We start from the raw sequence: 23,616 nt of genomic DNA on the forward strand, positions 1-23,616 counted from the left end.
CTTTGCTTTACTTATGAATACAAGCACCTAATTCTTCAGCATCTGCAGCCCAGGGAACGTATTCCCAAGTTCAAAGGAAACCACAGGGATCAAGATTTCAACAACTTTGTCTTTGTGACTTGTAGAAAACAAATTGGTGGTTTTCTAGGCTTGAAGAAAGGTAGGTCTCTTCATGTGCACAGCTAATACTGCTTTTAATACTGCTTTTAAGTTAGTCCTCACAGTTCTGCACCAGGATTTTTGACTATCCAATTAAAGATAGTTAGCTGAAGCCCTAAGATAGTTCAAGTCACTTTCCAAAGTGCTCATTTTGGATACACTAAAAGACAGAGCAGAACAGCAAACTGTACCCAAAGGCTTTTGCCTTTTTGAGGGTATCTAAATGTATAGGAGAGTCAAACTGGCAGCCAAGAACGTGTGCAGGAGCTGAGCAACAAGCAGTCTTCACTTTTCTCAAGGGAAGGCTTCCCTCAGAGCACCAAGAAACCCAACAGGAGCCTGCCCAGGGTGGTGAGGAGAAAGAGGGAGGTGGTTTGTGGCCACCCCTGAAATCACAGCCACCCAGCTGCAGGTTTCCACCCTGTGAAATGGAAACAGTGACCAGGTTTGCCTGCCCTGCCAGCATATTCCCTCTGACTCAAGTTACTCAAAGGTTCTCTCATGGAAGAAGTTTACAGACATGGAGGGTACATACCACAGGCTAAAGCCATCTTTTTCTAGCTGACTTACTCATACTAACCTGTCAAACAACTCGGGTAACTGTGGTTTCACATCGTCACCTTCCACTACAAGATTTGCAGCTCCACAGGAAGGCTCAGTTATGCCCAGTTCCCTTCAAACCCAAAGGCAAACAATTTTTTCTGTACAGCCTCTTCAGTCTTTCCATGAAACAAAGAAAGAGTGGCACTGTAGGGTCCATTACTCCCAGGTGAGGTGAGGCTACACCATTTTGGATCAGCCAATACAGAACTCACTGCTGGGACTGGCCCCTGAAGCGATCACAGAATGGTGGGAAGAGACCTTTAAAAGTCATCTAGCCCAACCTCCCCCACAGTCAGTAGGGTCATCTTCAACAAGAGCAGGTTACTCAGAGCATCAACCAACCTGACCTGGAATGGAGTACCTCTGGTATCTCTGACCAGGGATGAGGTACCTCTGGGCAACTTGGGCCAGTGTCTCACTACCCTCACTGTAAAAAAAAGTCACAGAATCATAGAATGATTTGGTTTGGAAGAGACCTTAAAGATCATCTAGTTCTGGAAGGGACACCTTCCACTAGCCCAAGTTGCTGAATAAAACCATGCTTGCACCAGGAAACATTTGCAACACCCCATTAACAAACTGAGTGAGATACAAGTGAAAAAGCTAAAGCCTGATGGTTTAGCCTGGGTATTTCATAAACCTGTTGTACAACTCAACCCTGATGCCAGCATTTGGTGGTAAGGGGTCACTTTAAACTCAGAGAGGCACTGCACATAATAAGCCTCCCAGTATCTCTAGCAAGAATTGGCTGGTACAGAAAGATTTCTTCCAAAAATAAAACCTTCATATCCTCCAGCTCTCAGGGGTAGGGAAAGGCAGGGGATTATCACAGCTATCAGAGCCCTGCAGGGCCAAAAGAGATAGGAGGGACCAGAATGGAACTGGATGGAGGGCCATCTGGAGAGAAAGGAGACGGCATAGGAGAGTGGAAAAACCAGAGTTCACATGGACAACTGGCTAATAAGAAGTTTGTTATGAAACTTGTTATGAAGCTCTCTCCCTTTTCTTCCAGGAACACTAAATCCAAACATCTAGAGAAGAATTAACTTCTCAGTTACTGTGGTCGTTGTGTTCTTTCGGCTGTGGGAGTTGCAGAGCCATAATAAACCACAATTTAATTAGCACAATTAAAGTTGACTAATGTTTTTCTGATTCAACTGATTAAATTATTCAGTCTGTTTCAAGGCAGAAGTCTGTTGGAGGTGGGTATACATTCCTTTTGGGAACTCTTGCGTTGCACACGAAAATATTCCTCTCCCATGAAAAGAGCAGGAGCCTGTCTTTAACAAAAGAGCACAAGTGGAAGGTGAAATTTAAGAGGTGCTTGGAAATCCCTACATCATGTTAGAGCCACAGAGAAAGGATTCATTTGGTGCTGCAGACCGCTGCCCTCTTGAAGAGCTCGTGATTGGGTGCTGGACTGGACGGCCTTCAGAGGTCCCTTCCAACCCAGACCATTCTGTGATTCTATGATTATTAACCTTTTAATTGCAGAAAATCAGAGAATAGGTTGGGTTGGAAGGGACCTCCAAAGGGCATCCAGTCCAACCCCCCTGCAGTGAGCAGGGACATCCTCCACTAGAGCAGGGTGTTCAGAGCCTTGTCCAGCCTGACCTTGAATATCTCCAGGGACGGGGCCTCAACTACCTGCCTGGGCAACCTGTTCCAGAGTTCCAGCAGCCTCATGGTGCAGAACTTGTTGCTCACATCCAATCTAAATCTGCTCTGCTCTCATTTCAAATCATTGCACTTCATCCTATCACTGCAGGCCTTTGGAAACAGTCCCTCTGCAGCCTTCTCGTAGGCCCCATAATATTCCGTAGCACCCTGCCAAGCTCCAGAAGTTGAGACTTTTTGACATTTAATTTCTACAGCAGCAAGCCATGCAGTATGAACCCAGCTGCCAGCAGGTCTTCCTTTCTGTGCTTCCTCAGTGCAATAGCTGAGCTGCTGCCATCTCCTTGGCTCAGCTAACACAGCAAAACTGCTGAGGAAGAGGATAGCAAAGAGTTGCACCCAGGCTCTTGATACCGATCCAGGAATGAACAGCTGATGGAAGCAAAGGAACAAAGATTCCTCCCAAGCCAACAGTGGAAGATCAGAGAAAGATCTCAGGTTAACCTCTACCACTACCCACAAGAAGTGGGATTTCCTGCTTTGAACCAGAGTGAGGAGATGCCAGGAATGTGACCTGGGCCAAAGGGAGGTGGCCAGATAAGCCAGGTCACCAGATGATCAGGCGTGCTGGTGCAGAGGAGCTCAGGTTCTGTATCACAGACTTTGGCCACCTTTATTTGCATGGATTGTTTTTTTCTTAAGGAGATTAGATATTGTTACTGGCTTCACACAGCTGTGCTGGGATGCCATCAGTGGACTCTGCCCACAGCATGGGGACACTAAGGTGCACCCTGAAGCAGTGTGCAGAGCTGTGATGGGCACCCACCTGCCACATGGCCACCTCTGCCATGGGTTGAAGAGGCAGGTGACTAGCAGCTGGTGCAGGAGAGATGGGGAGACTTCTTGAACTTCTCTGCCCACATCATAACAGATCCTGGCCAGTCCCTCTGTTTCTGCTGCTCAGCACTACTCCATCAGCTCAGCCATTTGCTACCCTCTCCCTGGACACCACTTCTTGCCCACATTTCCACCTCTGCTCCTAGCTCCTACCAGCTCCCAAGAAGGAGCTTCACCATTTTTAAACCACATCTGCGAATTGGGAGCATTTCAAAGGAAAGATCTGTACAAACAGAAGCTTTAATCACTGTGAAATGTACAAGGGTGTTAATCTCACTCCTTAGCTACCAAACTTTACAACTCTGTGGACAAAAGCAAGCACCAAATATTTATAGATGGCATCTCTAAAGGAAAATCAAAGCAAGCTATTTGTTCCCAAAATCCAGTCCACATTATCACCTGTGCAATATATCTAGCACCATAAAAATGAAGTAAGTTTGTGACACTTTTATTCAGGACACAAGCAAAGGCACAAATGGAAGTCTCATTCCATGTGAAAGAGCAGGACAAAGACCAGGAGGAGGATCCACAATAAAAAGGCAGGACATATTACTTAGCCTACAACTTGTTCCTTATTAAGCCTGCCACTGGAGTTAAAGAAATAATCAAGCATTTCTTGGATAGACTCGCAGACCACCACTGCCAGGTCACCACTAAACCATGTCCCTCAGCACATCTACACAGCTTTAAAACCCTCGAGGGATTGGGACTCCACCTCTGCCCTGGACAGCCTTGAGCCAGGCTTTGGCAACCCTTTGGGCTAAGAAAATTTTCCTCACTTTCATCCTAAACCTCCCTTGGTGCAACTTGAGGCCATTTCCTCTTGTCCTATTGCTTGTTCCTAAGGAGAAGAGACCGACCTCCAACCTCCTTTCAGGCAGCTGTAGAGAGCCAGGTCATCTCCCCTGCACCTCCAGGTCAAACAACCCCAATTTCCTCAGCCACACCTCACAAGGATCCTTCACCACTTTCATTGTCCTTCTGTGGATGTGATTCAGCACCTTTCTTGTAGTGAGGGCCCAAAACTGAGCACGGATGGATCAGGCTGTCCATGTAAGAGACTCTTCTGCTCTAGAGGTGAAATACCTTCAGCAGTGTTAACCAGAGGTAGCTTTAATGGTCTACTTTTATTTGGGAAGTTGTTGTTAATTACATTGAATACATGGCTCCAATACAGGAGTTCTTCAGAGCCTCCATAAAATACAGAAGTCTGTAAACTTTAAGGCAAAAAACCCCCAACAATTATCAGGCTTTACTTTTAGATGAACACTGGATTTTCTTCTCAGCTTTCCTTTCGTCATCCTGCACAACTTCTGATTTGCCCTTGGAGTTTAACATCTATTTTACATAAATACACACACAGAGAGGCTTACCTAGATACAAAAATAATGCACAATTCAATTAAGGTTCAGTATTAGTGAGGTTTTTCATTCCATTTATTCTGGCACCTTCAACAACCTTGCTAAGCAGCACTGAATTGCTGCTCTATGAACGCTTGCAAATGGAAACCAGCATTTCCAGGGGCAGTCATGAGATTTTGCTGACTGTGCACAGCATCACTGAATGTTAGGGGTTGGAAGAGGACCTCCACAGATCCAACACCCCTGCCAGAGCAGGATCGCCTGGAGCAGGTCACACAGGAATGCATCCAGGTGGGTTTGGAATCTCTCCAGAGAAGGAGACTCCACAACCTCTCTGGGCAGCCTGTTCCAGCACTCTGTCATCCTCACAGTGAGAAAGTTTTTCCTTATGTTCTCATGGAACTTCCTCTGCTCCAGCTTGCACTCTTTACAGAGTTGGGGGGGGTGAAGAGAACCTTTCTCAACTTACTAGCCACATCCCTTCTAATACATCCCAGGATGCCATTGGCCTTCTTGGCCGTAAGGGCACACTGCTGGCTCATGGGCATCCATCTGTCCGCCAGGACCCTCAGGTGCCTTTCCCCTATGTTACTATCCAACAGGTCAGTCCCCAACCTATACTGGTCCATGGGGTTGTGCTTTCCCAGATGCAAGGCTCTGTGCATATGGCACCTCTGTATCAAAAGGTACCCAAGAATGTTTAAAAATTTAAAAAACATTAAAAAATCTGGAGGTCTTCTACTTACTGACTGGAAACCACTCAGAAAGCTAAACACTAGGGAAGGAAAAGCAAAGCTTTCTCTGGAGCTGTGGGACACTGCTTATGAATATTAATTTATGGGGAAAATCTTAACAGTTTGAAATGATACCACTTCATAATACATAAAATTACAGGACAGAGACTGAACAATGGTTGTGGAGACAGCATGTGATTTATGGAGACCTCTGTGAAGATATTAAGGAGAAGGGGTCAGTCTCTTCCTGCTACTCTTAGACCTTACAACGAATACCCAGGAGAAAGTCAACTTCATTTCGGTGTGCCAGCAGTACCTGACTTATCCTGCACTCTCTGCTGGGTTAGAATATTGCATCAAACCATTCCAGTAGTTTCCATTACTCAGGTACCTCCCAGTATAAATTAAACTGGGCCATCAACACGGGGTTTGAAAATGCAGGAAGGGTCTGTGACAGGGGTGTCCCAGCTGGTGACTCAGCAGGACTTTCCCTGCCTCTTCCCCTTGCAAGGGAGGGCAGGAAGTTTCAAAAGAATGTGTTCAGCCCAAACACAGCTATGAGCTGTGATTTAAATCAAAGTCACATGCCCACAGCCAGGAGAGCCAGCAGAGTAAACCTGGCAGTGAACTGTAACACACACAATGAATTCCTTCTCCACAAGAAGCTGGACAACACAACCCAGCATCCTTCAATGCTGTTGGTGCCCTCCGATGAGTCCTACCAGTTAGTCAAGCATGGAGGTTATGCTGTAACTGTTTGTCACTTAAATATTCCTGTGTTTGATTATAAACACATTTGGAACATGATTAATGAACAGGACTTGAAACTTCAGCCCACACAGTAGCTGTGGGTAAATAAGTTCAACAGCACACCCAGGATAGCCTGCTTTTGGCAGAGAAAGCTCTGGCACTTGCTCCGTCCCTCATAAAACTCTGAAAATAGGAGTTCATAAGCACAGACCTCCAGAGGCCTGTCTAACCTGCTAGCCCCTCTTGATGCAGTCTGTGGAGGAGTGCAAGAACCAAAGATGCACGCAGTACATGCACCCCAACGAATTCTGAGGCACTTGTTTGCAGCACTGAGCTGCTGAACTGAATCTGGTGCCCTCATGATTATCAAATGATGTCTTTTCCTCCACAACATCTCGGAGATCAGCACCTTAATGTGCAGTTCTGAGCTCACCACCTAATCATTTGCTGAACACCTTAAAAGACTTCAAGGAGACAAAAGCAGGTGACAAACAGCCCTGGTTTCACAGTCACCTTCTCTGTGTACCCACTGCACTCAATTTCAGAGGCTTTCACCTTCTCTCTCTTCTTCCCCCCAAATCATCCTTCTCTGTTTTTCAAGTGTTACTTTATTTTCTGAGCCCTGAGGAAGGGACCCAGAGCTATGGCACTTGCCACATGGGCACAGCATGCCTCCATGCAACAGCATGGAACCGGCTTTGCCTTCCTCTGTTACTTCCATACCAATTCCTAGCACTTCATTTCTTTGGCTGTCAGAGCACATTTTCAGGCAGCCATCTAACACCGAGAGTCTGCTTCTAAGGACAGGTTTTTTGTCTGCTATTTCACTGCCCAGGCACCACAGAATCACAGAATCATTTTGGTTGGAAAGAACCTTTAAGATCATAAAGCCCAACTGTAAACATAACACAACAAAGTCTATCACTGAACCATGTCCCTCAGCACCACATCAACACAGCTTTTCAATCCCTCCAGGGATGGGGACTCCACCACTGCACTTAGCAGCCTGTTCCAGGGCTTCACTACCCCTTTAGTGAAGATGTCTTTCCTAATATTCAACCTGACCAGAGCATGCCTGGACTCACACAGCTTGCAGCCACACAATTGACACTCCTGTTGTATTTCTAATTACTTAGTTTCATTGTTTCTAGGCTCTACACCACATCAGCACTTGGCTTTAAGTATGTTAACAGCAGCGGTACACTTTGCCCTCTGACTTTTCACCCTTTTCCAGATCTATTTTGAGAGCAGGAGCCCACAAGCCCAATACAGATGCCTCCACTACGAAAACAAGCAAGCTCCTTCCACCTCCTACCCTTTGCTTTGCACCTTGGCCACAGCAGCACCCACCTTCCCACCACATGGCCACAGAGCTCATCCAGAAGTCTTTGCTTTCAGAAGAGGGTTTGAAAAACCAAGCCCACTGACTGCATGGCCCAACACTGTGATGTCTTTAATAGACCTATCAAGCTCCAATGAAACCAGCAACTCACTGCTAGCAAGCTTCCCGACAGCCACATCTAGATTTCAGCTATTAATGTAAACCAATCAAGTTCTCAATCACCAGCTCTATCTCCCAGCCAAAATACATTAGAAGCTTTACACACACACACAAAAAAGACTTTAAGGCCTAGAATCTACATGGCTTTTCTTTTAAAATCCAAGTTAAAAGCAAAAGAACTTCACTTTCCTTCCAACATAGCTAAAAACAACCCAGCAATTTGGTTAACCACAAGTATGACAGCCTTCCCATGATAAGGCTAGCTTCAAATCACTGAAAGAAATAATTACTAAGATGGCTTCTGTTGATTCAAAAGTACATTGTCATTTCCATTGCACTGCCTCTGTCCATTTTGTGGAACCAAAGTGGTCGTTGAAATAACTCTTCTTCAATGAACACTTCTCTGCCAGCTGACGTGGAGGGCAAACCACGATGCCGACGGGAGAGCTGCAAATCCTCTGCTCGGTTTGAAGAGCAGGGGTTTCCCACATCTGCAGCTATCCCCAGGGGGTGGGGAGGAGTTGAGTTTTCTTTGACCTGAACAATATTTATTTCATCCAAACAGTTTTCAAGTGGGAAATGCATGCCTGTCAAGGGTTTCATTACTGCAGTCAGGTCTCAAACTAATTACTTAATGGGAAGGTATGTTAGCAATAACTCCTACCAAATAAAAACTTCACAGAAGCAGGCTAAAGGAGAAGTTTCTTGGCTAGCTGCTACTGTTTGAATTACTGATTTTAATCAAATTGCTGGAGTTATCATGTGGTTTTCCTCTCATTTTTGTTTCAGCACTTACCTTTGTTCAAGCTATTCATCTGCAGTTAGGACTTTGTAATGGGATTGTAGCTCATTGAAGGCTTGAGCTGTCTGGGTTTTACCCCTTCAGATAAAAGGGAAACAAATGTCCCAAGAATGTTTAACAAGCCTGTCCATTCTACAAGTAAACCTGCTCCTTCCAAGGCACCTCTTGCTGTCAAAAAATCAAAAGGTTTACTGGATGGTCAGATGAAAACAAAGAATTAATGCCAGTGAAAAACACCTCAGCTTTGGGGTACAGTCAGCCTGAAGTCTTCTCTTCCCACAGCCCCACTATCACTAATTGCAGAGGATCCCAGCTGATGCTGGGTTTTGTTCCTCTCCAGTCTTACACATCTCTAAGTTACCATTTCTGCAATTTCCTCTCAAGTTTTTTCCTGCTAGATGTGTTAGCTCTCATCTTCTGGATAAAAAACACATCTTGTACTTCTTTTTCTGATCCCCAGAGATTCAGCACTGATTTCTCCATGGACCCATTACCCCTTTCCCAAATATCTGCTCATTGCCTTGGATTTTTCTCATGTAGTCTTGAGTTCTCTCCTCTTTCATCCTGCTTACCTGCAGTCAATAGCACAAGAGGCACCATGAAGAGCTGCTCTCTCAAGGAGGAACACACAGCTCCATGTTCATCTGAGAACTGTAATTTAGTTTTTCCAAACAAAGCCTGTGCCTGGATGTGGCAGGAGAGGAAGGGTCAAAACAGGTATAAAATTTCACACCCATTTGGAAGGGGGCAGGGGAGAGAAAGATTGTCTTGAAGATATTATTTGCCCCTTCCAGGGAAGAGCTTCTACCTCCCTTGAAGAAAGACAGCGTCCTTCCCCAGCTTAGCCCCTGATCTCCCTCCTCTCCTAAGGCTACCCCACCCTATGGTTCCCCCTCCCCTCTTCCACAGGGAGCGTGGAAGCCTCTCCCAGCTGCTGAGCTGCTCCACGTAACCACTCCTTGTCAGCTGCCCCCCTGCAGCAGATCCATCTGATTCCCAGCCCCAGCTCACGCTGTGCTGAGCGGCTATGGAAGCAGCCGGCAGGCAGCGGCGAAGGGGCTGCTGAGCAGCTGCTTTCCACGCAGGCCCAGGACACTGCCTGGGACAGCTGTTTGTGTGATTTATTGAGCTTATTGTAGCATCCTGTCGTTACCACTGCATTCCAACAATTGCCTCCAAATATTTATGGGCAGAGCCACTTGGCATTAATTACAAAATAATAAAACCTCTGATATCTTGGCCATCTATCCATTCAGTACCAGAACCTCTTGAGTGACGACTGGCAGAGCCAGAGGCAAGCAATGGCAAGCACCAGGATCCCAAAGGGCACTTTTTCAGCTGAAGCTTAACACAGTAGCACATAGTCAAACCTGCTAAGCTACAGAGGATCAAGATGTTTTACCATCTTTAGCTTTTAATTGAAAAACGAGGTGGAAGCAATAAATTTACATCAAAACCCGCAGGTCAGAGACTCAGTAAAATAAAACTTTTATCCTATGTGAGATTTCATTTAAGCCTCAGAAGATTTGATTTCAGGCTGTGATTCACATCCGCTGTCTTCTCCTCGCATAAAGCGCTGCCCCACCATTTCTCAGCTGCATTACTCAGTGCTGAAGAAGTTCATCCTGGACATTTTATCACACGTCAGAATTTCAGCTTCAACTTCAAACCACAACACGCTCCCTCGGGACTTAAAGAACCCCCTGGGTTTGGCCAAAGCAAACACACTGTAACACACACACTTCTTTCCCCAAGTTTCAGATACAGACATTAGGAGTTTAGGTAACAATTGTCACACGTGCTTTTCATTTTCTCCTCAAAGGATCCAACCCAACAAAGCAGGTATTCAGCTTGTCCTGTGGCTGTATCACATTCCAGTCTATCCATAATGTTATCCTGTAAAAATTTCTGTAAGGGCATTACCAAGCTACCTGCACCTCACTTTACCTTCAGCTTCTGTGCACCAAGAAACTCACACAAGTGGCTGCAAACAGGGGAGTCAAACAGCAGCGAATATTTTGCAACTACAAATCTTGTGTATCCTGAAATGCATTTAAAGAGCAATTTAAAACATTTTCTACTCATCAGAAGCAGCTTACCTGAAGGACAGGCACTTTTTGTGGTGTGTTTTGTGGTGACTGGTGAAGCTGTGCCCAAGGCTGATGATGAGGATGTGGGGGTGGTGAAGATTGATGATGTATCCCTGGATGAGGCTGCATGGGAGGACAGGTTGGCATTTGCTGTTGAAAAGACTGCTGTTGACTAGGAAGCTGCTGGCCAGATATTAGTCGCTCTTGTATTGCTTGTGGATCTGCAAGGCCAACACCTGGACAACCATTTGGTCTCATGTGCCCACCCATCTCCCGTGGTGTTGAAGACATACCCATAAATGGACGATTCTGCTGCATGTTTCGGGGGCCCATATTCCTTTGTCCAATTCCCATGGCACCAGGGGGCTGGTGTGACGGCTGAGGATGGGGAATATTTGGATAACTGCCAACTTCCATTGGCATTCCAGCACTCCCAGGTCTAACCTGTGGAGGAGGTGTACCTGCTGGATTACTCATTGCTTTCATAGGTGACATGGGAGGTGGAGAGGCATAAGTTCCCTGAGGCTGTGAAGGGTGCATAGTTTGCGTGTTCATTTGGTTAAGTGAGCCACTAGGGTGGATGGGCTGCTGGTGCATTAGTCCTTGACCACTGTTTGATGGAAATCCGACAGCATTTGGGTATCTTGGTACAGATTGATTCATTGGAGTGTTATTTGTAAGGCCTAAATTCTGATTCATCCCTGTATTATTAACTAATCCCTGATTAAGGTTACTGTAAGGATATCGAGAATACTGCCCTGAGTTGTTTATAGTAGGTGAGGGTACCGTCTGGCTCCGAGAACTAAAATTAAGTGTTTGTGGCCTAACAGCACCCTGCTGGGGAGGATTAGGGGAGAATCTGGGACTGTGGGCTACTGATTCTCCATGGAGAGCAGTGGGGGGATGGTGGTGAAATTGCTGGACTGAATGTCGCAAAGAAGGTGCCATACTGGGATTCTGCTGGGGCACATGAGACAAGTGGCCAGGTCCTGAGGTGGCAATGAAAGGGTTTCCCTGATTGAGGCCTTCTTGGCCTTGAGAAAACTGGTTCATCCTCTGCTGTTGTGGCTGACCGTGCTGCTGCATTGAGAAATCACCACGAGCCATGTAGTTTCCCATCTGCTGCATGTGCTGAGGATGGCCCTGCCCAGGGGGTCCGGAGGGTGCCTGCGGCGGCTGTGTCGGTTGCGGTTGCTGCTGCTGTTGCTGCTGGTAGGGTGCTCTTATCTGGTCTGGCACTTGAACTGCCCGTGGTCCCCACATGGAGCCACTGTCTACGAAGGGTTGCCCGTGTCTTTCGTTCTGCATGCCAGGATAGACTCCCATCTGACCACCAGCACCACTGCCGTGAGGAACCTGAGGAACTGGAGGGTTGTGGTACTGCGAATGCGGAGATGCGATCCCATTCCCAGGGGCACTGCTGATCATCCTGTTGGGCTGATCCATCAGGTGCATCTTCTGCTGCTCGTACTGGTTATAGTGATCAAAATGGGTCAACTTGGCTTGGTTTTGATTTGCTGGAGGATGATGAAGAGAGGACTGTAAAGAGGGAAATCCTTGATCCATGGGCATTTGCTGCCCCATAGGATTTACTGTGTTTTCAGGATATCCACATTCTCCAAGACCTTCCAACCCCTCACTGAAAATATTCCCATCTTCTCCAAACAGACTCATCATTCCTGGGTCTGCCATCTTTTTTCAGCACACAGCTCCTCGGAGCTACAACTAGAAAGCTAGTCTGTGCTTCACCTCGGCGAGGTGTTTTGTCCTCAAAGCCTTTAATCCTCAACTAATCTCCTTCATGTCATTCCATATTTCCTTAATTCTCTTGGACCATGCAGTGTCAGGCAAAGTCTGGTTACTGCTCCTGGAAAAAGCGGGGGAAGGGGAGAGAAAAAGAAGAAGATATTGAAATAAATAATGAAGGAAACATACTTGACTGTTTCTTAGACAATGCTACTGGCTAGTTGCAGCCCCTGAAACACATCCTAAAAATCTGTTTCACTTTCAGAAGGATTCATTAGCTTTATCAGAAGCTTTATTATGATTGAGAGTTAGGAAGCGAGCAAAACACTAGCCTTAACCTTAAATTAATCCATTCACTACACTTCCTTGTGCTCCTTTCTTGGGTGGAACAGAACAAAAGAACACAACATGCAGCAGCAGCAGCTGCCACAGCAGGTAGGCAGATGTATGAATATAGCCAAGCAGTCCATCTGCCAAACTAAAGCCCTGAAAACGCTCTAGTTACCAACAGCATGTCCTTAACCTTATTCCCTTGAGCTGTGTAATCAGATGAGCAAGCAGAAGCACCAAGTCCTGCGACGGCCTAGACCGAGTTATAGGCACAACAGATTTTTCAGAAGCACATGAAAATGACCCTCTAAACGACACACAAGTCCAAAACTGAGCACCGAGGAAGAAAAATAACATTATTTTTTAAAACACACGCTGTATCTTCATTTAAACAAAGCAGCAAACTGGAAGACATGACTCTCCCCATTTCAGCAAAACTTTGCTCAGTTTGTGTAAGAAAATGAAATTCAAAAGTTCCATTCACAGGTCACATTTCTCAACCCAGATCCTAATTTCTCTCATGATTCACAGATTGCATCACCTTGGCAGGGACCATCAAAGGTCATCTGTCTGACCCCCTTGCATTCAGCACAGACACCTCCAACTAGACCAGGATGCCCAGGGCCACATCAAAGCTGATCTTGAATGCCTCAAGGGATGGGACCTCCACCGCATCCCTGGGCAGCCTGTTCCAGTATATCACCACTCTCACTGTGCAGAACTTCCTCCTGATGTCCAATCTAAATCTACCCTGCTCCAGCTAAAACCCATTGCCCCTTGTCCTATCACTACATGCCCTTCTAAACAGTCCTGACGGGAACAGGGAACACTGTCACTGGGGTTCATTATTCATCTTGAGGCAGGCACGCTACTAAATGCAACTGCAGCACTTCAGAAAACCACACTGAAGTTTTGTTCTTTCCAGAATTATGATCTTGAAAACTCACTTAGGAGAATTAATGTCAAAAGAATTTAAGTACCAAAGTGCTAGCCTAACAAGGTGCACACCTGGACTTGGGGAAACAGAAGGCAGCAACACACAGTAACAGATTCAGAAGTGTTCCACTGTGGGTTTCCTACAGGGAAAACTGACATGTTGTGAGCTGTGTCCCACATCCTCTCCCCGAAACAACTTGAAAGATTTTGTTTGGATCTGCTTAGTAGGAATAGAACTAAGCTAATGCTGCCTCTTCTCAATATCAGAATCTCACTACATCTCACGTCTCAAAATGAACTTTAAGACAATATCCAAGGCAGCCCATTCACACAGAGAGCAAACCCAACCTAGTTTTGCATCTTTGCCATAATTTAGTAGGGACTGTACTTGCAAATATCAACTTGCCTTTAAATCAGTGATCAAAGAAAAGAAGATTTACAAGTCTGAACTTTCACATCTTGCATTTTGTTGCAGTCCTTCTGAATGCAAAATGCCAGGCCAGACCATTTTAACTGAAGGCAATTTGTCCCAGACAAGTTTTAGGGAGAAAATATCAGCACATTTATTACACTTCTTGTAGCCATTGTCAAGAGGACCTTCTCCAGCTTGAAGCAGAGGGCAAGAGGAAAAGCACAAGCATTTATCACTCCTCTTAAAATAGCATTTGAATGTCACCTCTAAAACCACACTCTTAAATCTCTTTAGTGCTCAGCTGAGATATTAACACTTATATTTCTAAGTCACTAGGAGGCAAATTCCTATGAGCCATCTTCATATTTCCAATAGCTATTTATTTAGGTTTCCTTTTCTTTTTTAAGCTGAAGCAACTGGAATATTTACTACCTCAATCAGTTTATTAAAGCAGAGTGTAAGGAAGTTCCAACAACAAGGTGAGAACCACCCTCCCTCACCCGAAAAAGCTTCCAGCATTAGACTGCTCCAGAGGTGACCACTCTGTCATGTTCAAGACCCCTCCAGTGATTTAAAGACTGTTGAAGGACTTCTGACATTGCTGACGTGCACTGTCATCAGGAGCTGGAAAAGCTAAGCACCAGGATGTGCAGAGAACCTCCATCTAACAAAACAGTCTCTCTTTGCTTGGAAATAGTAAACACCATGGTGTACAGACACTGTTACCTTCCAAACACTGATGCAATCCAGGCACTCTCAAACCTGAGCCAAGGGGAGGATCTGACCCACCAGTTTACCAATCTACAGCCACAGAATTAATAACAGGAAATAATTTTATACATGGACAGAACTGTTGTGGTTGGAAAAGACCTCAAGTCCAACCATTAACCCAATACCACCATGGCCATTAAACCATGTCCCCAGGTGCCATGTCCCCACAGTTCTTGAACACCTCCAGGGACAGTGACTCCATCACCTCCCTGGGTAGCCTGTTCCAATCCCTGAATTTTCACTCATTTTATTATCTAAATCATGCCTATTAAATGAACCATTTTTGAAGGCAGGTGTGGTCTTCTCTTCTGAAGCACTAATGAAACTCTGCAACAAAAACTGAAATCAACACAGGAGCATTCTCTTTGCTGTTGAAGACAAACTTAAGAGAGTATCTCCAGAACCTGGGTTACAAGCCCCAAGCACGCATCTGAATCCTGGTACTTTAGTTACTGTTTTAAGCTGACAGGCTCCTAGGTAAAGTTCAGGGCAGAGCAAGCCAGAGATAAGTCAGCACCAACTCTTGCCAAACCTACTTTCCCAAATGAAAGTCACACTTCTGGTGGAGATGTGGCTAACAGCACTTGTGGAAGAATGAAAGACGGCAGCAGCTGTCAAGACAAATTGACCAACAGTTTGATAAGAAAACGGTCAATACTGGAATTACCCAATAAACTCTCAGCCTTCTACATTAATGGGATGGATGTCTTGGAGATAGTTAAGCAAGTCATGAGTCACAAGCCTTATTTTAAGCTGCAACTGTTTCTTTGCTTCTTCCAATAGAATGCATATTCTTTGCTTAAATCCTCAAGGCTGCTCCCCAAAATAAAACCAAGAACAAAAAGCCAACACAAACCAAAAAAATACCTCCCTTCCCCCATAAAGGTAGGATCTGCATCTAGCAATAATTCTGGACAAAATATCTACTAACACCACTGGTGGCTTCCCCATGAAAACAGACATGCTGACAGCAAGACTGACCAGGATAACCTCACCTTAAAGTCTTTCTTTGGATTAAACAGTTAAAAAAAAAAAAAAAAAAGAGACATCATCCTCTCTGGTATCCCCTAAGATAAGGCCAGCAGAGATTCATTTAGCAGCAATTCTTCTCCATGTTCAAGGAGATGGTATGTGAATCCTTAGAAAGGCAGACTGCTGAATAGAGGAGTGAATGAATGAAGAGGCAGGGAACTTTCTAGAGCTTTTCTGTCCCTGAGCATGAAAGACTGCACCAATAGGACTGAACTAAACAGTCAGTGAGTATGAAGACTGCCTGGACAACCTATTTCTTTTCAAAGCAATGGTATGATCCCAACTACTAGGACACAGTCAATGGCTTAACCACCCTGTTGTCTAAACAGACAAGCTTACATTTACTTCAGCCTGAAAAATTCCAGCCTGGAACAGCTAGATCTCAAATTTAAGTAGTAGTTAACCATTGCTCAACTTAAGTATTTCAAAGCTACATGGGCTCAGTAGCCTTGGGCAGCTTCCCACTTTTATGAGTGGAACTAAACTGGCTACTGCACACTCACACTGTGATAAAGGGCTGCAAACACCACAAGCTGAACTTCATCAGTCTTGCTCCCAAAGCAGCAGATCCTGGCAGTCAAGGCAAGGAAGCACGCAAGTACACACACCTTTCACAACATCACCCTCACATTCTGCCATTCAGAAGACTTCTGCAAACCAACAAGTTCCTCAATTCAGCTGTGCAGCCTACAAGAAATTTACCAGCATTTCCTGATGGACACACTGCAGGTAAACAATAAACAGAACATGAAGAGGCAGCTATTAGTGACTATGAGATGTGTTACACAGAGTTGGTATTTTTACAGCTATCAGTTGGTATCTCAGACAAAACCTCTTGACAGACACAAAGTTACTCATTTAATGGAACTATGCATCTACAAGACATAAACAGGGCAGATTCCATGGTATTTTGAAGAACTAGGCTGAAAAGACCTCTCATGCTAAAAACAAAACAAAAAAAGCCACACCAAAGGTCATTTTGAGACTGGAGACTCAAATTGTAGGATTAAACATTAGGCTACTAAATCTGCATTTAAACATTGCCTATTTAAACTGCTTTTTAAAACTGCTAAGCTCCTGCTGGCTGTTAGGGGCAGCAAGTTAAGCGTTTGCAGCATGGAAGCAGATGACACAAGTGACAGCACTTAAAGTCACATTCTTATTTTTGTGAACAAAGTTGGGGAGAAACACTGACCAAAGCTTTCATCAGCAGATGTAACACCCAGGCAATGCAAGAAAAGCCAGGCCAAGACACTCATACTGGGGAAGATGGCTGATGAGACTTAGAACTTTCAGCTCATCTACCTACTGAGAGAACACTGTTGGTGACGCCAGGACAGTTATGCAAGTGCCTGACCGTGTCTGTGGGAAGCTCCCCTAAGTCTCCTGCACATTCAGTGCTTAGTTCTCATTGCTGTCACAGACAACTCTCCACCCATGGCATGTTCCTCCTACGTACAGATTAGCCAAAACAGAGCAGCAGATCTGTGAAGCAATTCCAATATGATTTCTGACTGCAGCTTCCAAACAAACATTGATTGTCTGAATGCCTAAAGACACTTTTTTGTTTTCCTTTGTATAGAACGGTTTCCTAATGTTCACTTCACATAGTACATATGTGAAGTCTGTATAGCTCATATCAGATCAAAGGATGGAAGGAATCTTGTTTTCCCCCATCCCATGAAAGGGAGACAGGACTCACAAGGATGAAAAGAATGACCTCACACATTTCAGGAATATTCTGCCTCCAGTGGGAAGAGTCAGGAAATATGGTATAAGCATTTCTGAAAAGTAATTTCACATATATCTTAGTAACACAGAATGTTAGATTTGCAGTGTCAAATTCAAGGCAGTCAAGATCTCTCGTTACCCTAAGAGTGGGAGTGAAATCCTCATGTGCCTGTGCTCCAAAATCACGGGGTTTTGCATATGTGCAGTCAGCTAAATGCCGCGAATGCTGTTGACTAACAGCTTTTGGTCAAGAAATCCACGCAGCCTAAAATTTCCCATACAATAGTTAAGCAGAAGCCAGACTGTGTTTTATTTCCATAATGCATGATGTACTTTGGCAAAGAACTGGCTTTTACAAAGGCAACTGAGGGCACAACAGCCTTAGAATATTTGGCAGCTTGTTGCTGTCAAGCAGCTGATGCAGGAATGACCAGCTAGAGTTCAGCTTGTGCCACACATTTGGAAACAATATCCTACGTCATTCAAGTTCACAGGAGCTCTGATAGGAGACCACAACAGCATCACGTAGGGTTGTTATTCTGATGCAAACCCACCAAACCCGTTACATCATACGTTCCTGTTCCAAATGACTTCTGCAACCACCATACCAGTTGGGCTGCAAATCCTTTTCCTAACATGGGACACTGCTAATTTTAAGTCAGCACCTAGAATATCAAATAAGAGCCCTCAGCATGTCTTTTCTTTCCAGCCCAGAAGAAAAAAAATTGCTAGGCATTTACCAGAAGTATGTGCTTGGAGTTTTTTTAAAGAGGTAACTGGAGGAATAAAAGAAATAATTGTTTTTCCATTTAAGTCTATCAAACACATGAGTCTGAGGTTGCCCAGAGAGGCTGTGGAGTCTCCTTCTCCGGAGAGACTCCAAACCCGCCTGGATATTGCGATCCTGGGCAACCTGCTGTGGGTGACCCTGCTTTAGTGGGGGGGGAGGGTTGGACTGGATGATCTCTAGAGGTCCCTTCCAACCCCCACCATGCTGGGAATCTGTGATGAAGTGGGAGGGCAGAAGGCTAAGCCAGAAACACTTCCGTTTCACTGTTATGTAGCCTGGAATTTTAAGAGGCCTTTTTTGGTCATGCGACCACCCTCTCTCTCCCAACATAAGTTTAAAATATGGATGGGAGGAGAAGGAGGAGGTTTGTCTAAAAATAGTCCTAGATAAGTAAGAGAAACAATTGCAATCACAAAAATATCTCAGGAATACTCTTTCAAATATTTGATAGCAGCGCTACCTTGCAAATAAACCTATCAAGGGGACCCACCTAGCCCTGCGCGAGGGATGGACACCACAAGCGTGGCCCGTGTAGTCTCTGCAAACATCTTGGAAGTCTTTTCCAACCTAAATGATTCCGTGATACAATTTTCAGTGTCGGTGGGTCGGGATCCCTCGCTCCCACCAGCCTCCCCCCTCTCCCTCCGCTGCTCGGTGCCAGCTGCTGGCCCGACCCACGGCTGCGCTGCGAACAAAAAGCCTAAGCAAGGCTGGAGGGGGGGAGGGACGTGGTGTCAGGGAGAAGACTTATATTGTCGCCATCAGTCACCAAGAAATCTCCCAGCAATTACATTCTCTTCTAGAGCTGACACTAAACCGGCCTGAGGATTCAAGAGGTGGGGCCAGCGGCGACCCGCTGAGGCGCTGAAAAAACACCCCGCGCAACTGATTACTCTTGTTAAGGGCCGTGCTTTTTGTGCACCTACTGCAGTTGTCACTGATTAACCAACTGATCTGGCAATTTCCTACATTCTTTTGCATTTAAAAAGGATCTGAGGGGCCGAGAGTCATCCCCTTTTCATATTCCAGGGGGAGCGGGAGGCTGCGCCAAGGTCCGGCTGAGCCGTGGAGGGGCGCGGAGGGGCCCCCGCTCCCGCAGGCCCCGCTCGGCCGCCCTCCTCCCCCAGCCCAGGCCTGCAGCTGAAAATAATTTATCTGTTCGCTCTGCCGGGCTCCCGGCATATGCGATTGGGAGGGAAACGTATCCATCATGAATAAACTTGAGCACAAAGACAGGCTGAGTGTCACAGGATACAAAAGGGCAGAGGTCGCAGCAGCAAGCGGGAGGGTTTGCGCGGGGCAGGGCCGGGCGCTCATGGCCGCCTCACGCCATCGCCACAAGGCAGCGCTGGGCTGGGGTTTGCCACATCCCCCGAGGTAAACAAAGCCCAGCGCCGTCCGAAGTCACAAAAAGAGGGTGTCCAAGCCACCAAAAAAAAAAGGGTGTCTGATTCACACACACAAAAAAATAATGTCCGAGACACATAAGAATACTGTAAACATCCCCCGAGGTGAACAAAGCCCAGCACTGTCCTAAGCCAAAAAAGAAAGGGTGTCCAAACCACACACACACAAAAAGGTGTCCGATTCGCACGAAAAAAAAACAACAGTGTCCAAGTCACACAAAAAAATAAACATCCTCCGAGGTAAACAAAGCCCAGCGCCGTCCAAAGCCACCAAAACCAAAATATAATGGTGTCCAGGTCGTAACAACAAAACGTTATCCGCAACAAAATGTTGCCCGCATCCCCCGAGGTAAACAAAAGCCCTGCGTGGTCCAAGTCGTAAACATCAAAATAATCGAAGAGGTGACAAAGCTCTGAGTAAAACGGGGCTTTCCTCTCTGCCTTTTGGCGAAAGCAGCTCGCGGTGTTTACACCCCGAAAGCTGGGAACTGTAAAAATTCATGAGGTGGATACTCAAATGTTTCCCAGGGTTTCGGAGCATGTGATTTTCACTTAAATGTATTTCTTTTTTTAATCACGAGCAGGTTTTAAGACGTAATCGTATCCCAAAAGGCTATTTCCAGCCATAGAATTATGAGCACTTTAAAGTAGCCAGACCCTATATTTTACTTTACCTGTTATAAGGCCAATACAATCATGTTTCATTCATAGTTTATGAAGTCTGAAAAACCACTTGATGAAATTACAGTCTACCGATACCACACATGGTATATTTGTCCACGTATATTCTATAATCATTTCAATTTATGACTTGTACTTAAGAGTCATTTTCCTGTACATGTGTTCTTCATAAATACTGGTAGATCAGAGTCTGCGCTTGTACAGGAACCACATATCCACACTCATTTCTGTGAAGATAAATACACCTTATACATCCAGAGTGAAAAGCCAGAGTTTTCACAGAACTAAAGAGAACATATTTCAGGATTGTGGAACAAAATGGTAGTTTCTCCCTCACGCTCTTTACAAGCAAGATGAATCATCCTACATCTGAACTTAAGCCCTCACTCAGCTTCCACTATCGATAGTAATTTTTGCCCTATACACATACAGCATACTGGTTTAAACCTTTCAGCAAAGAAAATAAAAATTATGTATTACATTTCACTTACTATTTAGAGTCTGGTTGTCAGAACAAGACCTACAACAGCTACTGTAATACCAATGCTACAGTGCAAAGCAGAAACACTGTGAGGAAAAAAAACCTCCATTCAACCAAGGGTCAAAAACCTGCTACCCAAACCTGAAGAAAACTCAAATGGCTAAAAACATATTCCTTTGCTCACAACCTAGGCAGAGAGAAATCAGAACCGGTATAAAGGACTGTGAAGTTCCAGTGCTAAGCAACATTTTCCAAATTTTTTTTATCTCTACAAAAAGATTAATTCAGAAAACACCAACCATCAGAAGACTAGAAGTATACTTCTTAAGTAAAACAGTGTTGGGATTCAAATGGTAAATAGCATTGTTATAGCATCCTGAGGACATCAAGAACTATCTTTATGGCCTAAGTCAGCATGCAAAGACTTACATAACCTGAACCCAATGTGCACAGTTGAGGAGACAAGTCTGGATGAAGGTCTAAAGAGATGAGTTAATCTAGGAGTCACAGGAATGAGTGGCAGGTGAAATGCTTATGTTGTAGAAGCAAGTATTATTTGGACCTACAGCTGAGACTAGGGTAACAGTTTTGCTAATGAGGCTTGCAACGCACTAAACTCTGGCTCCTTGTCCTTCCACAGTTATATATACACTATATAAAACTAGTTATGAAAGTAAAAGTACTTAGAAGTACTTGAAAGGGATGATGAACTGCCTGCTGCCACTATCTAAACCTCCACAATGAGCTTTCCTGACCAACTTTTTACAGCACCTTTTAAATTACTGTGTTTGATCAAAGCATCATCAAAAAACCTGACACGGGTCAGATTTTCACAGATCATGATTCTTCCTTTCCTACCCCATTCAGTACCTGCAATCCATGTACTCCTGTTTTCAGATAATGGTGATCTCTGAACCGAGGTTTCAAAGAAAAGCAAGAGACAAGATCACCTCAAAAAGGGGCATTTTATGTCCTCAACTGAGACTGCAGCTTCAAAGCAAAGCAAGCAATGAAACAGTAACAGCCAGGTCCCTTTGCACACTGTACACCAGTGTGCCAGGCTTGGGCGAGGAGTGGTTGAGGAAAAGAATATTCTAATTGAAAAACTTTGATGTCTTACACTCTAAAATACATGAAGACTGAACTTGATAGAACGATTTTCTACCACATGGCTTTTATAAAGCTGTTAAGAAGGATCTTCTGTTTGTATTTTCCTAAAACCCACTTCTCAAGTTCCTGTATGCTACTGGAAGGACTTAACACCAACTGCAGCTATCATATCTCCAGAGCATCTCCATTCTGCACAGCTCTCCAAATTACTCTAAAAAACAAAACCAAAAAACACACAACCACCAAAAAAACCCCAAAAAGAGAATAATTAAGCAAGAGAGAAACTGGGACCAGCTTAATCAAGAGATGTCTGCATGGCAGCAGTAATAGCAACAGCTGTCAAACGGATTTGTTCCTTGGGATTGTCCCAGCCTGCTGCTGAGCATCCAGGTAAGCCAGCTGCCACCTTCCCTTTCAAACACACTCCTCACCAGTCAGCTATGCCTCTCATGGCAAGCTTGGGTTACAGCACAGGCTGTGCTCTCAACATATTCAAAAGCTAGGAGTATTTATTTAAAATTAAGATTTTTGGTGTCTTTTTTTCCCCCTCCTCTGGGGAAGACTGCATTTGTGTTTGATTTGTGGCTACTTACAGAGCAGCTTTCTAGGGGCAGGCTTTGAATCCTTGGACTTGACAATATCAACAAAGAAAGGATCCATACTTCCTCCAAAAGCATGAATTACTTAAGACTTATTTTTCTGATTATTAAATACCTACATGTCTAGAAGCAGCAGTTAGGTGTTAGTAAGATGAAATGCTAAACAGCATGCACACTCTAGGAACTCTTCCTAACACCTTCACAGAAAATGCATTTTCTTTAGAAAGAATGGGAGATGCAACGAAAGAAGAATTTCTATGCATCTGTGATATTGTTAATAAATACCAATTGAAGCATCAGCTTAAAAAATAGCCACTAAAAAAAGCCAACAAAACCACTTCAACATCTTTCTGCTTAAAAGGTAAAATTCACATGTTCTTTAGGGGTCTCAGGTGTAAGCAGCATCACATGCAGGAGGGGTTATTATATTTGCTTCACAATATCAAGATCCTTTCCTAAGAAACAGGCCTAAGTCACTTTTTCTGTCCACAATGAACACATAATTCAATTTAGTTCATTTAAAGCAGGATAGTCAGCTCCATGCTATCAGCCTGGTCTGCAAAAAGCCCTTGTTGATAACCTGGGTGTTTGAGATTATTGATATGGCCATGACATGCAACTGTGCCTGAAGATGAACAGTTAAATTTTTCATGTCTCACACCCATTCCCTATGTCTTCTTCACAACAAGGATGATGTTGAGCTTCCTCTCACACCTTCCAAACAGTGAACAAAGTAACAGCATTAAAGCTGGAGTGAATTTACAGGTAAGGCCCACAGCGGGACTATAAAAGCCTTTTTTTTCCAGAGCTGAAGCCAACTAAAACAAGTTGAAAGAGAGGGTTTAGTTTGAGAGGCAAGAAGGAAGTATACATCAACAAAGCAGTGATGCAAGGAACATCTACAAGATAAAAACCTGTGTAGTGCCTCTATTTCAAATCTGTGACAGAATAGAGTCCAATCATTTACCCCCTGTTGGAAAAGCAGTGTCCATCTGCTATTGCACAAAAGACATACCACCTTTTATCATAACGGATACAAATGAGACAAGGGATACAGAACACACTCACACACTTCTA

At 44.6% G+C, this 23,616-nt stretch overlaps 1 protein-coding gene across 1 annotated transcript in view; it reads right to left on the reverse strand.

Annotated features, from left to right (window-relative positions):
- The window catches only part of CHD7 (chromodomain helicase DNA binding protein 7), a 122,655-nt gene that overhangs the window by 67,991 nt on the left and 31,048 nt on the right, over positions 1-23,616 (reverse strand). The window contains exon 2 of the mRNA XM_054179258.1: positions 10,524-12,381. Within this exon, the coding sequence (XP_054035233.1) occupies positions 10,524-12,206 (1,683 nt within the window). The 5' untranslated portion in view covers positions 12,207-12,381. The remainder of the gene's footprint in view (positions 1-10,523; positions 12,382-23,616) is intronic.

This window comes from Dryobates pubescens, chromosome 3 (genome assembly GCF_014839835.1).
Source record: "Dryobates pubescens isolate bDryPub1 chromosome 3, bDryPub1.pri, whole genome shotgun sequence".
Classification (NCBI taxonomy): domain Eukaryota; kingdom Metazoa; phylum Chordata; class Aves; order Piciformes; family Picidae; genus Dryobates; species Dryobates pubescens.